At 42.5% G+C, this 16,157-nt stretch overlaps 1 protein-coding gene across 2 annotated transcripts in view; it reads left to right on the forward strand.

The window, feature by feature from the left end:
- Window positions 1–16,157, forward strand: part of NFXL1 (nuclear transcription factor, X-box binding like 1) — a 366,986-nt gene that overhangs the window by 51,482 nt on the left and 299,347 nt on the right. For both annotated transcript variants that reach the window (XM_053703989.1, XM_053703990.1), the window contains exon 13: window positions 9,920–10,040. In XM_053703989.1, coding sequence (XP_053559964.1) covers window positions 9,920–10,040 — 121 coding nt within the window. The remainder of the gene's footprint in view (window positions 1–9,919; window positions 10,041–16,157) is intronic.

The following is a 16,157-nucleotide window of genomic DNA, read 5'->3' on the forward strand; positions in this document are numbered from 1 at the left end:
TTTGGCTAAATTACCAGAACTAAGAGGTAAGCGTGATCACTCTGGGGTGAGAACAGAGTGCGCTGATAATATTAGGGCCATGTCAGACACTGCGTCACAGGTGGCAGAACATGAGGACGGAGAACTTCATTCTGTGGGTGACGGTTCTGATCCAAACAGACTGGATTCAGATATTTCAAATTTTAAATTTAAACTGGAAAACCTCCGTGTATTACTAGGGGAGGTGTTAGCGGCTCTGAATGATTGTAACACAGTTGCAATACCAGAGAAAATGTGTAGGTTGGATAAATATTTTGCGGTACCGGCGAGTACTGAGGTTTTTCCTATACCTAAGAGACTTACTGAAATTGTTACTAAGGAGTGGGATAGACCCGGTGTGCCGTTCTCACCCCCTCCGATATTTAGAAAAATGTTTCCAATAGACGCCACCACACGGGACTTATGGCAAACGGTCCCTAAGGTGGAGGGAGCAGTTTCTACTTTAGCTAAGCGTACCACTATCCCGGTGGAGGATAGCTGTGCTTTTTCAGATCCAATGGATAAAAAATTAGAGGGTTACCTTAAGAAAATGTTTGTTCAACAAGGTTTTATATTGCAACCCCTTGCATGCATTGCGCCGATCACGGCTGCAGCGGCATTCTGGATTGAGTCTCTGGAAGAGAACATTAGTTCAGCTACTCTGGACGACATTACGGACAGGCTTAGAGTCCTTAAACTAGCTAATTCATTCATTTCGGAGGCCGTAGTACATCTTACTAAACTTACGGCGAAGAATTCAGGATTCGCCATTCAGGCACGCAGGGCGCTGTGGCTAAAATCCTGGTCAGCTGATGTTACTTCTAAGTCTAAATTGCTTAATATACCTTTCAAAGGGCAGACCTTATTCGGGCCCGGGTTGAAAGAGATTATCGCTGACATTACAGGAGGTAAAGGCCATGCCCTGCCTCAGGACAAAGCCAAAGCCAAGACTAGACAGTCTAATTTTCGTTCCTTTCGTAATTTCAAAGCAGGAGCAGCATCAACTTCCTCTGCACCAAAACAGGAAGGAGCTGTTGCTCGCTACAGACAAGGCTGGAAACCTAACCAGTCCTGGAACAAGGGCAAGCAGACCAGGAAACCTGCTGCTGCCCCTAAAACAGCATGAATTGAGGGCCCCCGATCCGGGATCGGATCTAGTGGGGGGCAGACTTTCTCTCTTCGCCCAGGCTTGGGCAAGAGATGTCCAGGATCCCTGGGCGCTAGAGATAATATCTCAGGGATACCTTCTGGACTTCAAATACTCTCCTCCAAGAGAGAGATTTCATCTGTCAAGGTTGTCAACAATCCAGACAAAGAAAGAGGCGTTTCTACGCTGCGTACAAGAGCTCTTGTTAATGGGAGTAATCCATCCAGTTCCACGATCGGAACAGGGACAGGGGTTTTACTCAAATCTGTTTGTGGTTCCCAAAAAAGAGGGAACTTTCAGACCAATCCTGGACTTAAAGATCCTAAACAAATTCCTAAGAGTTCCATCGTTCAAGATGGAGACTATTCGGACAATTTTACCTATGGTCCAAGAGGGTCAGTACATGACCACTGTAGATTTAAAAGATGCTTACCTTCACATACCGATTCACAAGGATCATTACCGGTACCTAAGGTTTGCCTTCCTAGACAGGCATTACCAGTTTGTGGCTCTTCCATTCGGATTGGCTACAGCTCCAAGAATCTTCACAAAGGTTCTGGGTGCTCTTCTGGCGGTACTAAGACCGCGGGGAATCTCGGTAGCTCCATACCTAGACGACATTCTGATACAAGCTTCAAGCTTTCAAACTGCCAAGTCTCATACAGAGTTAGTACTGGCATTTCTAAGGTCACATGGATGGAAGGTGAACGAAAAGAAAAGTTCACTCGTTCCACTCACAAGAGTTCCCTTCCTGGGGACTCTTATAGATTCTGTAGAAATGAAGATTTACCTGACAGAGGACAGGCTAACAAGACTTCAAAGTGCTTGCCGCACCCTTCATTCCATTCAACACCCGTCAGTGGCTCAATGCATGGAGGTAATCGGCTTAATGGTAGCGGCAATGGACATAGTACCCTTTGCACGCTTACACCTCAGACCACTGCAACTGTGCATGCTAAGTCAGTGGAATGGGGATTACTCAGACTTATCCCCTTCTCTGAATCTGGATCAAGAGACCAGAAATTCTCTTCTATGGTGGCTTTCTCGGCCACATCTGTCCAGGGGGATGCCATTCAGCAGACCAGACTGGACAATTGTAACAACAGACGCCAGCCTTCTAGGTTGGGGTGCCGTCTGGAATTCTCTGAAGGCTCAGGGACAATGGAGTCAGGAGGAGAGTCTCCTGCCAATAAACATTCTGGAATTGAGAGCAGTTCTCAATGCCCTCCTGGCTTGGCCCCAGTTGACAACTCGGGGGTTCATCAGTTTTCAGTCGGACAACATCACGACTGTAGCTTACATCAACCATCAGGGAGGGACAAGAAGCTCCCTAGCTATGATGGAAGTATCAAAGATAATTCGCTGGGCAGAGTCTCACTCTTGCCACCTGTCAGCAATCCACATCCCGGGAGTGGAGAACTGGGAGGCGGATTTCTTAAGTCGTCAGACTTTTCATCCGGGGGAGTGGGAACTTCATCCGGAGGTCTTTGCCCAAATACTTCGACGTTGGGGCAAACCAGAGATAGATCTCATGGCGTCTCGACAGAACGCCAAGCTTCCTCGTTACGGGTCCAGATCCAGGGATCCAGGAGCAGTCCTGATAGATGCTCTGACAGCACCTTGGGACTTCAGGATGGCTTACGTGTTTCCACCCTTCCCGTTGCTTCCTCGATTGATTGCCAGAATCAAACAAGAGAGAGCATCAGTGATTCTAATAGCACCTGCGTGGCCACGCAGGACTTGGTATGCAGACCTGGTGGACATGTCATCCTGTCCACCTTGGTCTCTACCTCTGAAACAGGACCTTCTGATACAGGGTCCCTTCAAACATCAAAATCTAACTTCTCTGAAGCTGACTGCTTGGAAATTGAACGCTTGATTTTATCAAGACGTGGGTTTTCTGAGTCAGTTATTGATACCTTAATACAGGCTAGGAAACCTGTTACCAGAAAGATTTACCATAAGATATGGCGTAAATACCTATATTGGTGTGAATCCAAAGGTTACTCTTGGAGTAAGGTTAGGATTCCTAGGATATTGTCTTTTCTACAAGAAGGTTTAGAAAAGGGTTTATCTGCTAGTTCATTAAAGGGACAGATCTCAGCTCTGTCCATTCTGTTACACAAACGTCTGTCAGAAGTTCCTGACGTCCAGGCTTTTTGTCAGGCTTTGGCCAGGATTAAGCCTGTGTTTAAAACTGTTGCTCCACCATGGAGTTTAAACCTTGTTCTTAATGTTTTACAGGGCGTTCCGTTTGAACCCCTTCATTCCATTGATATAAAGTTGTTATCTTGGAAAGTTCTATTTTTAATGGCTATTTCCTCGGCTCGAAGAGTCTCTGAATTATCAGCCTTACATTGTGATTCTCCTTATTTGATTTTTCATTCGGATAAGGTAGTTCTGCGTACTAAACCTGGGTTCTTACCTAAGGTAGTTACTAACAGGAATATCAATCAAGAGATTGTTGTTCCTTCTTTATGCCCAAATCCTTCTTCGAAGAAGGAACGTCTACTGCACAACCTGGATGTAGTCCGTGCTCTAAAATTTTACTTACAGGCAACTAAGGAATTTCGACAAACGTCTTCTCTGTTTGTCGTTTACTCTGGGCAGAGGAGAGGTCAAAAAGCTTCTGCTACCTCTCTTTCTTTTTGGCTTCGTAGCATAATTCGTTTAGCTTATGAGACTGCTGGACAGCAGCCTCCTGAAAGAATTACAGCTCATTCTACTAGAGCTGTGGCTTCCACTTGGGCCTTCAAGAATGAGGCCTCTGTTGAGCAGATTTGCAAGGCTGCAACTTGGTCTTCGCTTCATACTTTTTCCAAATTTTACAAATTTGACACTTTTGCTTCATCGGAGGCTATTTTTGGGAGAAAGGTTCTTCAGGCAGTGGTTCCTTCTGTATAAAGAGCCTGCCTATCCCTCCCGTCATCCGTGTACTTTTGCTTTGGTATTGGTATCCCAGAAGTAATGATGACCCGTGGACTGATCACACTTAACAGAAGAAAACATAATTTATGCTTACCTGATAAATTCCTTTCTTCTGTAGTGTGATCAGTCCACGGCCCGCCCTGTTTTTAAGGCAGGTAAATATTTTTTAATTTATACTCCAGTCACCACTTCACCCTTGGCTTTTCCTTTCTCGTTGGTCCTTGGTCGAATGACTGGGAGTGACGTAGAGGGGAGGAGCTATATGCAGCTCTGCTGGGTGAATCCTCTTGCACTTCCTGTTGGGGAGGAGTAATATCCCAGAAGTAATGATGACCCGTGGACTGATCACACTACAGAAGAAAGGAATTTATCAGGTAAGCATAAATTATGTTATTACCCATTCCCCAGTTTTGCACAACCAACACAGTTATATTAATATACTTTTTACCTCTGTGATTACCTTGTATCTAAGAACCTTCTTCCAGCCCCCTGATCACATGACTGTGACTGTTTATTATCTATTGCAGTGTTTTTCAACCAGTGTGCCGTGAGAGATCCTCAGGTGTGCCCCGGCAGACTGACAACAGTGAGGGGGTGTCCCTCTTTCAAATTTTGAAATATTGGGAGATATGTGACAGGCTCATCAGGCATCATTTACAACCATGACATTGACATTCATTCACAGACAATCATTATGATTGTTTGTGAATGAATGTCAATATGTCATGTATAGTTTGTAGGAGGCATGGCATTACAGCACAGCACATATATATATATCCTGTATTAGGCTACAATGTGTGATTTTCTAAAATTTTGGGATGGTGGTGTGCCGCAGGCAAAAAAAAGGTTGCAAATCACTGAACTATTGTCTTGCAGTTAGCATTGTGTTGGGCTAAATCTTAAATAACTCCATGTGCCTGTACACAGTGTTATCTATATAGCCCATGTGTACTTTGTCTCTTTGTGATAAGAGGCAGCCCTCAAAGGTTTAGAAATTAACATATGAGTCTGCCTAGGTTTAGTTTAAACTAAGAATACTAAGAGAAAAAAGCAAATTTGATGATAAAAGTAAATTGGAAAGTTGATTAAAATTACATGTCCTATCTGAATAATGAAAGTTTAATTTTGACTAGACAGCAGAGCTGTCTATATAGCTCCTCCCTTAGCTCCACCCCCAGTCATTCTCTCTGCCTGCTTAACTGCTACGAAGGGCAAAATGAGTGTGGTGACAAAAATGTTAGTTTTTATTTTCTCAAGCAAAAGTTTGTTATTTTAAATGGTACCGGTGTGTACTATTTACTCTCTGGCAGAAAAGAGATGAAGATTTCTGCAAGGATGATGATGATCTTAGCATTTTGTAACTAAGATCCACTGCTGTTCTCACAAGGGCTGAAGAGTACAGGAAAACTTCAGTTGGGGGAACAGTTTGCAGGCTAAACTGCATTAAGGTATGTTCAGTCTATTTTTTTTCTAGACAGACTGTGTTATTTCTAGAAAAGGCTGGCAATATCCCCATGAGGGAAGGGTAAGCTGTATTCAGTAAAAGAGGAATCCAAGCTTGCATAAAGGGCTCATAGTTACTGGTGACACTAATAGGAAAAAACGTTTTGGTTTAGTTACAAATAAAACGTTTTTTGAGGGACTTTAAGGGGTCTTTGTGGCTTGTTTAACCCTTGTTATTAACCCACATGGCTAGTTTAAGAAACACTCTGTGGTGTTTTTTAGGCCCCATAACATCGAGTGAGGTGGGAGGGGCCTATTTTCAGTTGCCCAGTTTATTTACCTCAGAAGCATCCAGCTACTTCTCCAGAGATTCCTGCTGTATTTGAGGGCTGTAAAGAGGTTTTTTCCCCACAAATCGTTCCTAAAGGGCAGGTAGGCGCCACAGCAAAGCTGTGGCAAGGTGCTGAACGTTATTTTACCAGTTTTGAAGTTCTTTCAATCCGGTTTTTACATTAAGGGGTTAATTGTTTATTTGCATAGTTGTGCAAAGTTACTAAGGCTTTATGATGCTACTATAAACATTTTGTTGTGTTTACTGCTTTTTTACACTGTTTTGCAGAGTTTGTGCAGCTTTTTTTCTCTTAAAGGCACAGTACCGTTTTTGTTTAAAGTGTTATTTACATTGATTAAAGTGTTTTCCAAGCTTGCTTGTTACATTACTAGCCTGTTTAACATGTCTGACACCAAGGAGAATCCTTGTTCTATGTGTTTAGAAGCCATTGTGGAACCCCCTCTTAGAATGTGTCCCACTTGCACTGATATGTCTATAAATTATAAAGAGCATATTTTAGCACTTAAAAATATTGCAATAGATGATTCTCAGTTAGAAGGAAATGAGGGTTTAGCATCTAGCTCTCCCCAAGTGTCACAACCAGTAACGCCCGCACAAGTGACGCCAAGTACCTCTAGTGCGTCTAATTCATTTACTTCAGGGCTTATGGTCTTGGGAGGAATCTCTCTTCCCGATAAACATTCTAGTACTGAGAGCGATATTCAAAGCGCTTCAGGCGTGGCCTCAGCTAGCTGCGGCCAAATTCATCAGATTTCAGTCGGACAACATCACGACTGTAGCCTATATCAATCATCAAGGAGGAACACGGAGTTCCCTAGCGATGATGGAGGTAACCAAAATTATCCGATGGGCGCAGGATCACTCTTGCCATCTCTCAGGAATCCATATCCCAGGGGTAGAGAACTGGGAGGCGGATTTCCTAAGTCGTCAGACTTTTCATCCGGGGGAGTGGGAGCTCCATCCGGAGGTATTTGCCCAGCTGACTTAGCTATGGGGCACACCAGAATTGGATCTGATGGCGTCCCGACAGAACGCCAAACTTCCGCGTTACGGGTCCAGGTCCTGGTCCTTCAATCTGGCTTATGTATTTCCACCGTTTCCTCTCCTCCCACGTCTGGTTGCCAGAATCAAGCAGGAGAGAGCTTCAGTGATTCTGATAGTGCCTGCATGGCCACGCAGGACTTGGTATGCAGACCTGGTTGACATGTCATCTGTTCCACCGTGGACTCTGCCAATGATGCAGGACCTTCTAATCCAAGGTCCGTTCAAGCATCCAAATCTAATTTCTCTGCGTCTGACTGCTTGGAGATTGAACGCCTGATTCTATCAAAGCGTGGTTTCTCTGAGTCGGTCATTGATACACTGATTCAGGCTAGAAAGCCTGTCACCAGGAAAATCTATCATAAGATTTGGCGCAAATATCTTTGTTGGTGTGAATCCAAGGGTTACTCATGGAGTAAGATTAGGATTCCTAGAATTTTGTCTTTTCTCCAAGAAGGATTGGAGAAGGGATTATCAGCTAGTTCCTTAAAGGGACAAATATCTGCTTTGTCTATTCTTTTACACAAACGTCTGGCAGATGTCCCAGACGTTCAAGCGTTTAGTCAGGCCTTGGTCAGGATCAAGCCTGTATTTAAACCTGTTGCTCCGCCATGGAGCCTAAACTTGGTTCTTAATGTTCTTCAAGGGGTTTGAACCTATGCATTCCATAGATATTAAGCTTCTATCTTTGAAAGTTTTGTTTTTAGTAGCTATCTCTTCGTCTCGAAGAGTTTCTGAGTTATCTGCTTTACAGTGTGACTCGCCTTATCTTATTTTCCATGCAGATAAGGTGGTTTTATGTACCAAACCTGGATTCCTTCCTAAGGTTGTTTCTAATAGGAATATCAATCAGGAAATTGTTGTTCCTTTGCTGTGTCCTAATCCTTCTTCAAAGAAGGAAGGTCTGTTGCACAATCTTGATGTGGTTCGTGCTTTAAAGTTCTACTTACAAGCAACCAAAGATTTCCGTCAAACATCTTCATTGTTTGTTGTCTATTCTGGTAAGCGGAGAGGTCAAAAGGCTACGGCTACCTCTCTTTCTTTTTGGCTGCAAAGCATCATCCGTATGGCTTATGAGACTGCTGGCCAGCAGCCTCCTGAAAGAATTACTGCTCATTTTACTAGAGCAGTGGCTTCCACATGGGCTTTTAAAAATGAGGCTTCTGTTGACCAGATTTGTAAGGCGGCGACTTGGTCTTCGCTTCATACTTTTTCCAAATTTTACAAATTCGATTCTTTTGCTTCTTCGAAGGCTATTTTTGGGAGAAAGGTTCTACAAGCAGTGGTGCCTTCCGTTTAAGGAACCTGTCTTGTCCCTCCCTTCATCCGTGTCCTAAAGCTTTGGTATTGGTATCCCACAAGTATGGATGAATCCGATGCATCTTACAAGAGAAAACAGAATTTATGCTTACCTGATAAATTTCTTTCTCTTGTGATGTATCGAGTCCACGGCCCGCCCTGTCTATTTAAGACAGGTAGTATATTTTTATTTAAAAAACTTCAGTAACCACTGCACCCTATAGTTTCTCCTTTTTTTTCCTAGCCTTCGGTCGAATGACTGGGGGGTGGAGCTAAGGGAGGAGCTATATAGGCAGCTCTGCTGTGGGTGCTCTCTCTGCCACTTCCTGTAGGGAAGGAGAATATCCCACAAGTAAGGATGAATCAGTGGACTCGATACATCACAAGAGAGAAATTTATCAGGTAAGCATAAATTCAGTTTTTTTAAAATACTTAGCTTTGCGTTATGGTAAACATAATGCAGATCCTCCGCCCGCAGCTCCTGCTTTCATTAGCTTTCTCCAATCATTGTGCGCTTCAAGAGCTGGACGCCAAAGTGGGCACACAACGATTGGAGAAAGCCGGATTAGTCATCGATCTGCTAAAGAAAGCAGGAGCTGCGGGTGGAAAATCGGCATTATGTTTACCATAACACAAACATATTTTAAAAAATAAGCGTCTTTGTAAAGTTTAATGAACGAAAGTGCTCCTGTTTTTAAGAGTATTTTTAGATACCCGGCACTTATTTATTAAACTTTACAAACAATTTAAAGGGACATGGAGGCTGTACAGTCCTAAAATACTACTGCAAGGCATTTTTATAGGGCAAAGTGTGCTTCTTTTATCAGTTAATGAGTGTCATAGTAACAAACCCTGTGCATGTGCACAATAGCTGGTTGGTAGGTATGCTATGTACCCAGAATCATACTTTCCAGTCAACACCCCTATTACTGCAGAGGTTGTCACCCAATTTGGTATAGGGCAGACCATGTTTTTGCCTCTTTAAACACAATTCAATGAGCATTTATTTAATAATAGTATGCTTTTTAAGGCACTGGGAAGGAGATTGATGTATACTTTACAGATATTTTAATTAAAGGGAAATGCAAGAACATTTTTGTTTATTCATCATCATTATGTATTTGCTGCGTTACAAAAAGCTGCTTACAAAATAAATGTTTTAAAAGCACTTAAATGCATTGTTTTGGAGTTTCTTAAATGTTATTTATCTTACTTTATTTGCTGTGGCCAGTTAGGGAGATACTGTATATAAATTAGCTTCTGCACACAACAACCAATCATTGGGCAGAATGTAGGAGTGTCCAGGTTCTGAATTCCGAGGAATGAACCCTAGCACATTGTTTCTGTAATTAGGTTTTGTTTCTGATCCCAATGTAATGCTACAAACTAACTAAGGTAAAATATCATCAATATCATATTATAGCAATTGGAGAGAAGTTTTTTTAATTAGAGCGTTTACGGATGTTTAGTGAATATAGGGACCTTAAAGGCCCTTGCTTGTCACTGTTATTTGATTAATTATACCTGCATAATACTATGTGCTATACATGAATGCTTTTTCAATATAACAAGAATTGTTACTGCAATTTTCATTGAGACATGACATTGACATTTATATTTTTGTGTTAAATGATCAATTAATAAAGGTCTACATTTCAAGATGGTTTTTTGTTTTGTTTTTTAAATTATAGGCAGTTGTTACCCATGTCCAGAGACTGTTGATGTCAAATGTAACTGCAGTAAAACTGTACTTACTGTACCCTGTGGTAGAGAACGTACCACTAAACCACCCCGGTGCAAGGACGTGTGCAGGTAAATTGTTTACCAGATATAGATAGCTTTTATTTTTTGCATGCACGGTAAAAAATAAATACATTTTACTTTTGCTCAAAATGATCTTGCTGGTTAAAAAGCACTATTAAAAGTACATAATTTGATATGAAACTAAAATGGAGATAGTGCGCAACTTCTTGTGTAGGAGAGACACTCTCTGGCTGATAATAAAATCTTACATAGTTCTGTTGGTGGACAGTATTGTTGAGAATAACAAAGAACAACATATGTTTTCAGCACAGAAACATCCCAAACTGTAATAGCTTTCCATCAAAAAGCAAGGAAATTCCAAACTTAATCTGCCCCACTCCCCCCTTGGGAGCTTTGCATGACATCCTCAATGATATCACACATGACATCGTTGATGACATTGAAGGGAAACTAAACCAAAACATTTTCTTTCATGATTCAGATAGAGCATACAATTTTAAGCAACTTTCTAATTTACTCATATTATTCATTTTTCTTTGTTATCTTGCTATCTTTATCTAAAAAGCAGAAATGTAAAGTTTAGGAGCTGGCCCATTTTTGGTTCAGAACCTGGATTACACTTGCTTATTGGTGGCTAAATGTAGCCACCAATCAGCAAGCGCTATCCAGGCTGCTGCACTTAAAATGGGCTGGCTACTAAGCTTTACATTCCTGCTTTTTAAACAAAGATAGCAAGAGAACGAAGAAAAATTGATAATAAGTAAATTAGAAAGTTGCTTAAAATTGCATGCTCTATCTGAATCATTAACCCCTTAACGACCAACGTCGTACCCTCTACGACGTTGGTCGTTATGCCCTTAAGGACCAGCAACGTACCCTGTACGTCGCTGCAGTCCTGAGCTTCTCTCTGCCGCGATCTCGCTCAAAATAGCGAGATTGCGCTATTTCTGCATGCCCCACGAGTGGGGCACTGCAGAAAAATAATTGCAGAGTTGTCGATGCAGAGAGGGCCACTCTGTGGCCATGGTGCCGATCGTTGATGGATGGGAGCCAATGCAGGGAGGCGGGTGGGCGGTCCATTGCCGGTGCGTGCTCCGGATCCTGTGATGAAAGTGTCCGTGAGCACACAAGGATGCGGGGGGCGGGGCTCGGGAGTGCTCGCACGGCCATTATACTCAAGGGAAGGGGAAAGGGAGAGGGAGGGGGAAAATTGTTTGGAAAGGGATCCGGGATGGGGAGGGGGGTAGTTTATTCAGTTGGGAAGCTATACTACAGAAAAATAGGGTTTTTTATTTTATTTAAAAAAAATAATTATATGGACAACTGAGTATTGGTAAACAGCTACCAGTACCCAAGATGGCGGACAATAAGGTAGAGGGGGTAGGGTTAGAGAGCTGTTGGGGGCTAAGGGGGATCCTAAAATAAATGTTTAAAAATAAATAAATAATAAAAAAATAAAAAAAAGCCTTTTATATTAGTACTGGCAGACTTTCTGCCAGTACTCAAGATGGCGGGACAATTGTGGGATGGGGGAGGGAAGAGAGCTGTTTAGGAGGGATCAGTGGGTGGGATGCGTCAGGTGGGAGGCTGTTCTCTACTCTAAAGCTAAAATTAACCCTACAAGCTACCTAATTAACCCCTTCACTGCTGGGCATAATACACGTGTGGTACGCAGCGGCATTTAGCGGCCTTCTAATTACTCAAAAGCAATGCCAAAGCCAACTTTGTCTGCTATTTCCGGACAAACGGGATCCCAGAGAAGCATTTACAACCATTTGTGCCATGATTATTGCACTAAATGTTTGTAAATAATTTGTGAGAAACCTAATGTTTGTGAAAAAGTGAACAATTTTTTTTTTATTTGGCGGTGAAATGGTGGCATGAAATATACCAAAATGGGCCTAGATCAATACTTTGGGTTGTCTACTAAAAAAATATATACATGTCAAGGGATATTCAGGGCTTCCTGACAGATATCATAAATTTCTAAAAACACACAAAAGCACAGGGTATAATATTCATCTATCTAAAATGTCCAAGTGTATACAAACAGGGACCTCTCCTCTTAAATGGATATATATCTGCAGGATATATGAATATTTTATACCCTGTGCTTTTGTGTGTTTTTAGAAATTTATGTGATAATTTTAACCTGTGTGATATATTTTTATAGGAGCAGTTTGCTCAAATAAATGGATTATTATATTTTTATACTACTATCAGCCTCCAGGTTTCTTTGCTGTTTAGCGCTTTGACTCTACCAGTTTTATTTTGTACTTATATAATCATATATCTATTTGGGAAGAGATATATTGAGACAAAGCTAAAGATGCCTAACTATATCGCTAGTGCTATATCTTTGTCGCCTCGCAGCCACCTAAAAAAATTTCACCTCCTAGTTGCATCTCCATTTTACACACACACATGTACACATAAACACATACGTTCCTTTACCTTTCACTCCCTCATTAGCAACACTCCACATGTACACTACACACACAGAAAAATCAATTATAAAAAGTGCTACACCCCAAAAATCTCCAAAATGTTATGACTGGAAATAATGATCCAATATTCAGTCATAAAATAGATGTTAAGGTTAAAGGGATACTGAACCCACTTTTTTTTCTTTCATGATTCAGATAGAGAATGCAATGTAGCCACCAATCAGCAAGCACTACCCATATAATAGTAGTAAATTAGAAAGTTGCTTAAAATTGCATGCTTTATTTAACCCCTTAACGACCGAGGACGTGCAGGGTACGTCCTCAAAAAAAAAGGCAGTTAACGCCTGAGGACGTACCCTGCACGTCCTCGGTGTGGAAAGCAGCTGGAAGCGATCCTGCTCGCTTCCAGCTGCTTTCCGGTTATTGCAGTGATGCCTCGATATGGAGGCATCCTGCAATAACTCTAGATGGCCATCCGATGCAGAGAGAGCCACTCTGTGGCCCTCTCTGCACCGGACATCGATGGCCGGTATCGTTGTTGGGTGGGAGCCGACTTGGGAGGCGGGTGGGCGGCCATCGATGGGCCGGGTAATGTAGAGGGGGGCAGGGCTGATGGGGGCGCGCGCGCGTGCACGGGGGGCGGCGGGCGGGCGCGTGCACAGGGCGAGAGCGGGTGGGAACGCTACACTACAGAAAATATAAAAGTGTATAAAAGTTTGAGAAAGGGGTATTTTAATTTGAAAAATATAAATCGAAGGTATCTAGGAGGGGGTGCACTACAGAAAAGGGGAAAAATTAAAAAATATCATCAATTTTATTCTAAACTGGATACTGGCAGACAGCTGCCAGTACCCAAGATGGCGGCCATTAAGACAGAGGGGGAGAGTTAGAGAGCTGTTTGGTGGGGGATCAGTCAGGTTGGGGGCTAAAGGGGGGTCCTACAGAGCAGCATATGTAAATATGCCTTTTCTTTAAAAAAAAAAAAAAAAGCCCAAATATAGCTTTTATTTCTCCAACATAGGTGTGTCCGGTCCACGGCGTCATCCTTACTTGTGGGATATTCTCTTCCCCAACAGGAAATGGCAAAGAGCCCAGCAAAGCTGGTCACATGATCCCTCCTAGGCTCCGCCTACCCCAGTCATTCTCTTTGCCGTTGTACAGGCAACATCTCCACGGAGATGGCTTAGAGTTTTTTAGTGTTTAACTGTAGTTTTTATTATTCAATCAAGAGTTTGTTATTTTAAAATAGTGCTGGTATGTACTATTTACTCTGAAACAGAAAAGAGATGAAGATTTCTGTTTGTAAGAGGAAAATGATTTTAGCAACCGTTACTAAAATCGATGGCTGTTCCACACAGGACTGTTGAGAGGAATTAACTTCAGTTGGGGGAACAGTGAGCAGACTTTTGCTGCTTGAGGTATGACACATTCTAACAAGACGATGTAATGCTGGAAGCTGTCATTTTCCCTATGGGATCCGGTAAGCCATTTTTATTACAGAGTAAATAAGGGCTTCACAAGGGCTTGTTAAGACTGTAGACATTTTCTGGGCTAAATCGATTCATATATAACATATTTAGCCTTGAGGAATCATTTAATATGGGTATTTTTGTAAAATAATATCGGCAGGCACTGTTTTAGACACCTTATTCTCTAGGGGCTTTCCCTAATCATAGGCAGAGCCTCATTTTCGCGCCGGTATTGCGCACTTGTTTTTGAGAAGCATGACATGCAGTCGCATGTGTGAGGAGCTCTGATACATAAAAAAGACTTTCTGAAGGCGTCATTTGGTATCGTATTCCCCTTTGGGCTTGGTTGGGTCTCAGCAAAGCAGATACCAGGGACTGTATTGCATTTGGTGTGCAATACTTTTAAGGCTTTAAGACACTGTGGTGAAATTTTGGTGAATTTTGAACAATTCCTTCATACTTTTTCGCAATTGCAGTAATAAAGTGTGTTCAGTTTAAAATTTAAAGTGACAGTAACGGTTTTATTTTAAAACGTTTTTTGTACTTTGTTATCAAGTTTATGCCTGTTTAACATGTCTGAACTACCAGATAGACTGTGTTCTGAATGTGGGGAAGCCAAGGTTCCTTCTCATTTAAATAGATGTGATTTATGTGACACTGAAAATGATGCCCAAGATGATTCCTCAAGTGAGGGGAGTAAGCATGGTACTGCATCATTCCCTCCTTCGTCTACACCAGTCTTGCCCACTCAGGAGGCCCCTAGTACATCTAGCGCGCCAATACTCCTTACTATGCAACAATTAACGGCTGTAATGGATAATTCTATCAAAAACATTTTAGCCAAAATGCCCACTTATCAGCGTAAGCGCGACTGCTCTGTTTTAGATACTGAAGAGCATGAGGACGCTGATGATAATGGTTCTGATATGCCCCTACACCAGTCTGAGGGGGCCAGGGAGGTTTTGTCTGAGGGAGAAATTTCAGATTCAGGGAAAATTTCTCAACAAGCTGAACCCGATGTGATTACATTTAAATTTAAGTTGGAACATCTCCGCGCTCTGCTTAAGGAGGTGTTATCCACTCTGGATGATTGTGAGAATTTGATCATCCCAGAGAAACTATGTAAAATGGACAAGTTCCTAGAGGTCCCGGGGCCTCCAGAAGCTTTTCCTATACCCAAGCGGGTGGCGGACATTGTAAATAAAGAATGGGAAAGGCCCGGTATACCTTTCGTCCCTCCCCCCATATTTAAAAAATTGTTTCCCATGGTCGACCCCAGAAAGGACTTATGGCAGACAGTCCCCAAGGTCGAGGGGGCGGTTTCTACTTTAAACAAACGCACCACTATACCCATAGAAGATAGTTGTGCTTTCAAAGATCCTATGGATAAAAAATTAGAAGGTTTGCTTAAAAAGATGTTTGTTCAGCAAGGTTACCTTCTACAACCAATTTCATGCATTGTCCCTGTCACTACAGCCGCATGTTTCTGGTTCGATGAGCTAGAAAAGGCGATCGATAGTGATTCTCCTCCTTATGAGGAGATTATGGACAGAATCCGTGCTCTCAAATTGGCTAATTCTTTCACCCTAGACGCCACTTTGCAATTGGCTAGGTTAGCGGCGAAAAATTCTGGGTTTGCTATTGTGGCGCGCAGAGCGCTTTGGTTGAAATCTTGGTCAGCGGATGCGTCTTCCAAGAACAAATTGCTTAACATTCCTTTCAAGGGGAAAACGCTGTTTGGCCCTGACTTGAAAGAGATTATCTCTGATATCACTGGGGGTAAGGGCCACGCCCTTCCTCAGGATAGGTCTTTCAAGGCCAAAAATAAACCTAATTTTCGTCCCTTTCGTAGAAACGGACCAGCCCCAAGTGCTACGTCCTCTAAGCAAGAGGGTAATACTTCTCAAGCCAAGCCAGCCTGGAGACCAATGCAAGGCTGGAACAAGGGAAAGCAGGCCAAGAAGCCTGCCACTGCTACCAAGACAGCATGAAATGTTGGCCCCCGATCCGGGACCGGATCTGGTGGGGGGCAGACTCTCTCTCTTCGCTCAGGCTTGGGCAAGAGATGTTCTGGATCCTTGGGCACTAGAAATAGTCTCCCAAGGTTATCTTCTGGAATTCAAGGGGCCTCCCCCAAGGGGGAGGTTCCACAGGTCTCAATTGTCTTCAGACCACATAAAGAGACAGGCATTCTTACATTGTGTAGAAGACCTGTTAAAAATGGGAGTGATTCATCCTGTTCCATTAGG

Source organism: Bombina bombina, chromosome 2 (genome assembly GCF_027579735.1).
Source record: "Bombina bombina isolate aBomBom1 chromosome 2, aBomBom1.pri, whole genome shotgun sequence".
Taxonomy (NCBI): domain Eukaryota; kingdom Metazoa; phylum Chordata; class Amphibia; order Anura; family Bombinatoridae; genus Bombina; species Bombina bombina.